Here is a 9,707-nt window from a genome sequence, read left to right on the forward strand (position 1 = left end):
CACTTTCTGAGCAGCCAAAGAGGCCACATGGACATCAGATATATTTGCTAATTACCATGTGGTGTACACGAATTCTGTGGGTCTCACACACAAAGGACACTGTTAGTTTGAAGGGGACAGGGGTAAGGTTTTCCGGGTCGTGGGAAAGCGGATGTGCTATAAAAGGCTTTGCATTGTGGGTGATTTTTTGCTGTAAGTGGAGTCCAGTAAAGGAACAGAGACTCAAGCTCAACTCTCGTCTCCCTTTTTATCGACTTCCACAACCATATATTTAAACACTGCAGAAATGTGTGTGACGACCCGAGCACAGGAGCTGTGCGGGCGGACCCAAACGAAAGAGGGAGGCAGCGAGAAACAGGTCAAAGGAATTGGTTTTGTTCACAAGGGAGGGGGTTGTGTAGGAAACCAGGTGAAGGAGTCCGCTGGAGAGGTCCAAGTCGCGGTGGGGGTGCGAGGAGGTGGTCGTCGAAGCCGAGGTGCGGGGAAGGATTCCGTGAGGGAGGTATTGTGGAGGGAGTCGTGGCGGAGGGTCCCGAGATTGGTGGTTGGAGATCCGGTGCTCAGGGGATGGTGCTTGTGGGAGGTCTTTACCCGTGGAGGTGCATGAACCGTGACCGTCTCATGAGGGTGCTCGTGGCTGTGGGTTTCTGTGGTGGGAGCTCGAGAGAGGAGAAGGCAGGCGTGCCGGATAACGCTGGCGCCTCAGAGAAACGCTGGAGGAACACAGAGACAACAAACACATTACACTGGAGAAAACTCGAGAAGAGAAGTAGCTTAGCTTGAAATGCTCAATACTGTGTGGCAGCTAAGCGGCCTGAGTGTACCACGGGGGATGTGTCACAATCATCTGGCGCTGGAGTCCTGTGAGCCGCTCGTATTTGAAGGGCGAGCGGCTGATGAGCTGCTAGCGCCAGAGCGTTCTCCTTGGATCGGCTCCGCCCAGACTGCAAGAGAGGGAGAGAACACACACAGCACCAAAACAGACAGAACCCAAAACCCACATATACAATCACAGTCCTCACAATGTGTTGTTTGCTGCATTTTCTGTTTGACATCGTTCACATTGCAACATATGAGCTTAGCAGTGATATCAAAGTTTTGAAATTACTCTTAAAGTGTTTCCAAGGTCAAGAATGAACTGTTAATCTCAGACTTCATTTTATGTTTTGAAAGCTGCACCAGTTATTGGCGTCTCATTTTACACTTTAATTGACACGTTTCTGCCTTTACCTCGAAACACTCTATAAGCGTATGAATATGTGCACATGCTGGTGAACCGTGTGGCATAAACGGTACATCATCAAAACAGTCAAGGAGCATGTGCATGTGAATAGGTATGAATTTGTCCTAGCAGAAGTGCCAGAGGAAGCAAACATTTTAGTAGATTTGCAACTCATTCACTGAGATTTTAAGGTTATTTCGGTGAAGGAGAGACACGTGAATATGTTGCACCAACTGTTCAGGTGTCAGCTGTAGCATTACCTGTTTGAGGCAAAAAGGTCATAAGAAGAATGAGTCGTGAAAATACTTCTNGCCTGAAATCAAGCACTTGTTCCCGCTTTCCCTACTCCCTACTCCATTGTGAGCAAAATGAGAAAGATTTCCGACACTCATCACCATTTGGCATCGTCTCTGGCAGCTGTAGAGTTGTGCAACCATCTATCGAAGGGCTGCACTTGAATTTAGCAGAAAAGAGCGTGCACGCACTAGACAGAGCTGACATTTGGTGTTCTGTCACCAGAATGCAAATTGGAAATGAGTGTGGCTCCACTGATGTCCACAAATGTGACAAAATATTGCTCTGTGGCTCCACATAATCCAGCAGCTTGCACTAAAATGCCCTTTAAGCCCTGTTGGCTCAGAAGATGACTGCTCAGGAACGTATTCATTTGCAAAACAATTCAACCTCCAACAAGTTCCAAATCTGTCAGACGGATGGATCATCAGACACTTTTCACTGATAAAACCAACTAGAGCTAAAAGTAGGCATCGCTGTGCCACAATATAATTCATAGCAACGGGAATTAAAAATAATGAAATTCAAAAGCGCAGGTGGCTCCATTTCATTTCAGTAATTATGGTTTTTAGAGCTACTGCAGTGGATTGAGTTGAACTCCAGCCACAGCATGAAACTTTTACTTTACAATCCAATACTGACTGATGGCATAATTACAGCTGCCAACAGTGATCCTGTCTCATGTCCTGGGTGTTTAATGGTCATTAAAGGCCTTTTCATTTCTGAAACAATCAGTAAGATGAGGCCTGAAAACAAGCCAGCGCAGAATGTACAAACCAGGGCTGAACACATAATTGGAATTGAAATGTAACATCCAAACCACAGCTTCAGTTAGTTGATAACGGTGCAATGTGGTCACACGTACTGTTTAAAATGAAGCACTGTGGTGCTACAGAGGTGTTGTGGTCCATGAATAATATTTTCTGGCCTGTTCGGTGCAGACCTCAGCAACAATCACATCATCATTTCCACATTTGTTTCAGTAAAAAAAGATGCAAAAAAATTAACATCATCACTAAAATTCATATCGTAGNGAGCAGAGTGGATAAATGACTGAGTTGAGGCAGTAAAATACTTGGTCATACCAATAAAACTAGTTTAAAAAGTAATATTAAAAAAAGCCTCCATGCTTTTCTGGATTTATTGGTTTTTGTGGAGGAAATTTACTGTTACAGACGTTGGCAAAGCTAAAAGAAAATCCTTCAATTAGACAGAAACACAGTGGTCTCCCATTCCTCTTCTTGACTGAATAAATAAAGGTTGCTGCGGGGGAAGGCTGATCAACAAAGTTATGGTGAAATGCCAATAAATCACCTCCGCATGTGTGCTGCAGCTAAAGATGACAGCAGTCGTCGAATGACCCAAATAAGTCCAGTGGAACCTGAAGGGTTTTGTGTGAGCCGTCTGAAATTGGTTTCTATGCAGGTGAATATCAGAGGTCACGCTCAGATCGAGGAAAGTTAAAGGAAAAATCCAATCTCTCACACTCCTACACAGTTCCATCAATCTAAGGTGGTCAGGGCTTTCCACAGTCTGTTTTATGAGCAAGTGTTTTTGATCTCCAGAAAAGTTTCAACAAGCCTCAGAGATGAGCTTCTCTGTCAGCAAGAAGTGATAATACCCCTGACTTTAAACAGAGCATGTATTCCAAGTGCCTTTCAGTCATTTCGTCGTCACAAGCTTGTACAAACTTTTTCTTCTTCACAAATAAATTGTTCTGAACTTTAACTTAAGAGATGGAAATACATTAAAGTAACAGGTTGGTCTATCATCATGGTACACCAGCCTCTCATTTGGTTCCTGTCAGTCAATATTTAATCAGCTGATGCTACTTCCATCTTTATTTTTGATCAGATTGGAACAATTATGCATCATAGCGATGGATTACTAGATGATCAGTTCTTTTTTTTTTCAGGGACAATGCACATAAATTAACTTCCCAGTGAATGTTTTGGTGTTATACCAGAAGGCCATTCTCCAACAGTTGACACTTGGCAGGAAGGCAAAGCTCATAGTACACAATTTCATCATCAATTAGAGCCACAAACTTTCAGATGATCCTTGAACTAATCATGTCCGATCCACAGACTGTATAAAAGATGGACGTAGCTACCGTGACGTCACCCGTTGGTTTCTGCTCTGAGAAAATGAAGCCAGGGTTTTGCTACTTCCTGGTTGACATCTTGGATTTTTGGAGCCAGTGACGCAAAAATCATTGGAGGGGGGCGGAGCCATAGGAGCAGCGATTGGTCAGACGGATTGAGAGGCGGGCCCTCTCTGCCCGCCCACATTTACCGCCTTCTGCTCGCTTCGTCTGTATGGTCGCTGCCGACTGTCAATCAAGCCAGCCACGCCCCTTGCCCCGAAAAATGTTGATGATTTTTTAAAAATTCAGTATTGATTTATTTTCAGATTGGTCACCTGATCTCTGGACTTGACCATGAAAACTAATAAGAAAAAAATCCTGAGCTGGAGGAATGCAGTATTTCATGATCTGTGATCACTTCTTTTCCAATTCATTTCTATGGGAGCCAGGGCTTTTTGGAGCCAGGACTAGCGGACGTAGTGATATTGCAGGTTTTTGACACTTCCGAGTTGGCTTCATTTTTCGGGGCCGGTTGCTACGTCCATCTTTTATACAGTCTATGGTCCGATCATGTGGTATTTCCATCTGAAAAAAATGAATCAAAGCTGAAAATTGCAACATGTCGCCAAAATCACTTTATTTTACACGTGGCATTTAAAAAATTGGTCAAAAAAAATTCACAGGTTTTTCACTTATGGGTGACCAACAGTAACTGCAGGCTGTGCATAATTTAGAGAGGAGACAACAAGAAAGAGACTAAGAGCAACATAAAACGTACAGTATCATAACATAAATACAGCGTGGCTCAAATATGACAAACAATCCCAAAAATTCAACTTTCATTTTTTCTTCATGTCATCATAAATTTTCTTATGCTGCATGTTTGAGTTCTCTCTACTTCTAGCCATGGTTGTGCTGTCTCTATGTCTCTATATGTGTGCAGAACTTTATATTGAAGTGTAAAATGTGTCCATTGTGAGTAAAAAGTGTGACAGGAGAAAGAAAAAAAAAAAAAACACCCACCTTGGAGTTCAGAGGGTTAATCACTTCTACGAGACGTGTGACCTTCAGTTGACATGATAAACACACGCTGGGGATTATGTTGATGTGATGTTTGACCAGAGTCAGAACCACTCAATTCATTTGGCTTCCAGCTCAACTCAAGATAATGAGTAAACAGCTCCTGAAAGTTAAATTGGCTTTACCTTTATTTATCTTTTCCCTGCGCAATGTGTGTGCGTTTGTGTACTTGCGAATACATCCGGTATTCTCCCCTCTTCATTAATACATAGACTACTGCTGCTGTGTTTGCTTACTGCATGTGTGTCTGCACAAGAATGTACGTTTGCCTGCGGTGCATTTGTGCGTCCATCATTGTGTATCACGACACGTCCATGTGTTCGAGGACAGCGCAAATTAAGCCCCCCTCGCCCCCTGCTGACGTAGGCGCTACGTCTCCTCCACAAAGATCAAGGCATGCAATTATTTGTGGCGCTGCCCGAAGGCCTTCACGATCAATGCTTGTGATTACCATGTTGCAGCTCGGGCTTGAGATAAATTAGAACAACCAGTCTGGGCTGTGTGACAAGTGGGAAACAGTTCTGGTGAGATCCCTATTTATACCCACAGCGCTTTGAGCTGAGACAACCATAAATCACGGAGCACAAACAGGTCTGATACAATCACACTGTAATGCATAGTGTTTAAGTAGTTTAAACTGATTGTGTGGAGCTTGGTGCACAACTGTCAGTCACTCCAGAGAAGAAAATGTTTGCTTAACCCTCCAGTTGCCTTTAAATTTACTAACATCTTTTACCCTGGGGGTCAATATTGCCCCAGCAATTTAAACCTCATAAGTGAAATTGGTACCTACGTTTATGTGTCAGGTACTTTAAGTTTGTTTGTTGTCTCCCTCAATAGCCTCAGACAAAGACGGGGCTTTTGGGTTTAAATGTTGCTGCAGGTCCTTCCCCCACACTGTCTCCTGTCCTGACTATCCTGTCTAATATATATATATATATGTGTGTGTTTTTTCTAAAAGCTGCAGGACGAGTTAGGTGCCGGAAAATAGTTTCAGCAGAATCTATAAGAAAAAGCCCTAAGAACAGCAATAAGTGTGCATCAGTGCTTCTGTATTGGCACATTTAACTCCATCCGGCTGCTTTTTAGAACATCTCAGAACACAGGACCTCTGTGTCGTTCCAACAGATGCTATTTCCACACTTTATACTTGTTTGTCAGTGTCCTTGATGAGAGTAGAGCGCACACCCTTGATGGATAAAAAACGCTGTTCATGACAGTCGTGGAGAGCCGTCTGTGCTGTTGAGTGTGTTGAGTCACGGCAGTGAGTGGAGCACATGGAAACACCTGATCATACCGTCGCACTCTGCATCATATCATGTCTTTGAGACATGTGAACATCTGCCATCAAAAGAGAAAATATGTGACCTTGAATACTTAAAATGAATCATGATATGATCAGTTATTGAAATCTGTATTTCATACCTGAGCATGTGTAATTCTTTCAGATTTTATTCCACACTTGTCTCCTCTCTGCTCAATGCAAACTCAGGCAGTAGTTTCACCTGAATAGTCCCTGAATGTTTCTCACATGATTGTTCACTACAGCTTGAGTCACTAATGACTTGACAGTTGAAACAATGAGTGCAGAAGGTTTTACAGATTCTGGTTCGATCAAACTGTTAAACTGTTAACTTGCTAAAAATAAACCGACACATGCAAATGATTTTGATGAAATATGATTTTAAGCTTCTTTTTTATTTTTTTTCAGTCGGAGCTACAAATCACACAAAATTACTTCACAGACAGTTTAAAAATCTGCAGGCAGGTCTCAGTGTTCATGAGGGTAAAAGACCAGGCTACATTTCAATTCAGTGTATCAGTCATGTTAAGAANACAATGCTATAGAGCGAAAGACAGAATGACGTGAAGCATCTGCAAACGTTGCCGTTAATCAGAACATTCCAACTTGCATTCCTTATTTGCTGCCCTCAATTATCTGTAATTACCTTTGTGACTAATCTTTGGATTTATCCCTGTTAAAGGCATGTTTGGGACGGTTATGCCTGCAAAAAACTTCTGTCCAGACTGGTGAGCCCCTAACTTTTCAGCTAGTGTTACCAGCAGCTCCAAACCTTCACTTATCTGGCGAGATATCTTTGTGATGGATTTTATCTTATTTTGTTTTTTGTGACATACATTACCATCTATGGAATAGGACTCGTAGATATTTGGTAGCCATATACACTGTTGCCCATAAAGTTGGACTAGAATAGTTTTTTTTTTTTACCTCTTCTCATGAAATGATTGTGACAATGCCATTTAGATACAATACATATCACAGTAAAAATTAAACCACAATTAACTTTTGCAAACTGTGTTTTCAGGCTTAAACTAAATTAGGGCTCTTGAACAGTAGGATTAAGGGTTTTGTTTCAATTTTCCAACCTTGATCACTTTAACAGGAAACAAATATTCAAGGGGATTTCATGCATTGGAATGTCCAATATTGCTCTTTCAAATGTCCCTCAGTCACTGTCCCTGACACGGATCAATGTGTTAAGACATGGTGGCTTGTTGATGGTGTCAGTGGGCAGGACGTCCCACTCTTGTCTGGTCAACTTATCTATAATACGCAAAGTTTCACAGTGCTGTGCTTGGTAAAGAGAAATAAAGACACAAAATGAAAGCTCACCATCTTACTTTGCCACAATCCAACGTTTAGGTGCACCGCAGGAATAGCCACTAAAAAGATGCATTCCATTTAGATGCACTCCGCAAACACTTACACTGCAAACGTTAGGCGTTCAGTGTGGCCACAGTGTCAATTTATCACAAAGACTCCTTATCCTATCAGTAAAACGGCTGGATTGGATCTGTTCCATCCAAAAGATCCACCATAAACCAGACAACACAGGACATCCCCAGGAGTCCCATGTTCATGCCCCAATGGTTCAGAGCTGTTCTAGCAGCACAAGAACGACCCACACAATATCTGGCAAATGGTTTTAATAATGTGACTGATGAGTGCATAGAGAACACTTAATATAATGTGAATTTCAAGCAACTGGTATCGATGTTTCACCACTGTGGATTGGGCATAATTACATTCAATACAGCCTGCTTTCTGTGGAATGATTTATCGCCTTATGAGAAGTGATGAACTACTGCAGTTGATCTGATCAGCTACCAAAAGTCCAGGAAAGGTTTGACTTTACCTTGAAATTGGGTTAATTTTCAGGTTTTTGGGCATTTTAAAATAAGAGAACGCTCTTAAAGTTGAACTGCTGCAAATGAGCCCCGTTATTATTATAATATTTTTTTGCTTTAAGGTCGAACATCTGGGGTGTCAGCATTTTTATTTCAGCTTTGCAGGCTAAAGAACTGCTCGGGGTAGTTCAAAGTCTTTGCTTTCAACTTCTGATAATAACAGTGATAAATAAGCGAGAAGACGTCAGACTGCTCGATAAGCCCTGTCAAACTCTGGCTTCACCTCTTGATTACTAGCAGCCCTGCAGTAATAGAAAAAAAGAAAGCTCAGACTTCTGTTGTTTTGCAACCATTAAAAGCTCACTTGAACGATTGTGGTCCTTTAAATACACATGAGAAGTAAAGTCTCTACTTTTATATTGCTGAGTGAAGAGTTTTCTTTCATTTTCCACACTCTGGGGAACTCAAAGCAGTTCATGTTTTTTACAGACATTGAGAAAACACTGCAAAGTGTGCTGCAAAGAAGCTCCCAGAGGACACGATGCACAGTTATGCAATTGCAATGCAATTTAGACTGGACAGTAAAGGGGTGACAAAACAACAAATATATTCAAGATGGCAGCTAATTAAAATCTAGAACGAAATACTGTTATGAATAGGGCCAAAAAAAAGAAGCAAAAGGTTGGTTTAATGGTATGTTGCATGTGTGGTAACAGAGAAAAAGCAGGTTCATTATATGTGGTGTTTACATCGAAGATGGATGTCAGGTTCTAATCATACTGAAAGGCAAAAAGAGACTCTTAAACCATCACTGCCAGGTGAGACAGAGATGATGACCCAACAGCCAGAAGACGGAATCCTGTCTTGTACTGCTGCTACCTGCATCCATTTTCAGATCCTAAATATCATTCAGTCAGCAGTCTGACCAGTTCACTCTCATTTGGGTTGGTTTGCTGTGTCAACATCTGCCAAAGCCTTGTTGTGAAAGCTGGCCGAGTTAAAGGTAATCAAAGGAAAATACCAAGTGGAAATCACAAAAGAAATTAAGCCAAATGTGCAACAAACTGTAGTCCCTCAAATGCCCACTTGAGGCTTCAAGTGAGTCTGTCCCAATGGACCCCCATGTTAAAATGTCCAACTTTCCAACAGATATAAACATTTTTACTGCCTGCTACGAAAAATGGCTTTGGTCTCTTTAGCTTATTTCTGTGTTCAAAACAACTGCAGGGTTTTTATNCACAACTTTGTCGTTGTCTGTGTCAAATCAGGAAGACGACCAAACAGAAGTGCCCTAAATGCCACAAAAAGGGTTACAATAGGAATACTAAGTAACATTTGAGCTCAAAAGTTTTATAATTCTCTGTTTTTCAGCCTGAATAGATCCCATTCTTTTTTTCTCTCTCTCTCACTCTGATGCTTCAGTCTCATCATATCTTTGAGTTAAAAATGACGGAGCGAGGAGGGAGGGCCAGCGACATGCATAATAGTTACAAACTCTGACTGAAACTCATCCCAGTGTGACGCAGCATCAAAGCAGCCCGGGGCTCTAATTGAAGCACATCACACAGCAGACTTCAAATAGGCAGACTGAGGGAGGAGATGTTTGAGGCCCGAATCAAATGAAGATCAAAGTTCTTGATTATTTTCCACAGAAAGAGCTCCTCGGGTCTCTCCATGGCACTCATAATAGAAGGTAAAGATGCAAATATGAATTTCAAAATCAGCAGCAAAGCAGTTCAGGGTATATAATGTGTGTCAGTGTTTAAACAAAGTTTGGGTGTTCAGCCACACTTCTTTAGTCTTGTTCAAGGTGATTTGATGCCATTGGGAGGTTTTATTTCCCCCTCACATTGGTAAAATGGACTTTTTGTTGTG

At 41.8% G+C, this 9,707-nt stretch overlaps 1 protein-coding gene across 1 annotated transcript in view; it reads right to left on the reverse strand.

The window, feature by feature from the left end:
• Positions 1–587: 587 nt before the first annotated feature.
• The window catches only part of tmem81 (transmembrane protein 81), a 42,972-nt gene continuing 33,852 nt past the window's right edge, over positions 588–9,707 (reverse strand). Inside the window, exons 6-7 of the mRNA XM_008283157.1 lie at positions 825–944; positions 588–713 (exon numbers count right to left, since the gene is read on the reverse strand). Coding sequence (XP_008281379.1) covers positions 588–713; positions 825–944 — 246 coding nt within the window. The remainder of the gene's footprint in view (positions 714–824; positions 945–9,707) is intronic.

The sequence above is a fragment of the Stegastes partitus genome, unplaced genomic scaffold (assembly GCF_000690725.1).
Source record: "Stegastes partitus isolate 25-593 unplaced genomic scaffold, Stegastes_partitus-1.0.2 Scaffold299, whole genome shotgun sequence".
NCBI classification, from domain to species: Eukaryota; Metazoa; Chordata; class Actinopteri; family Pomacentridae; genus Stegastes; species Stegastes partitus.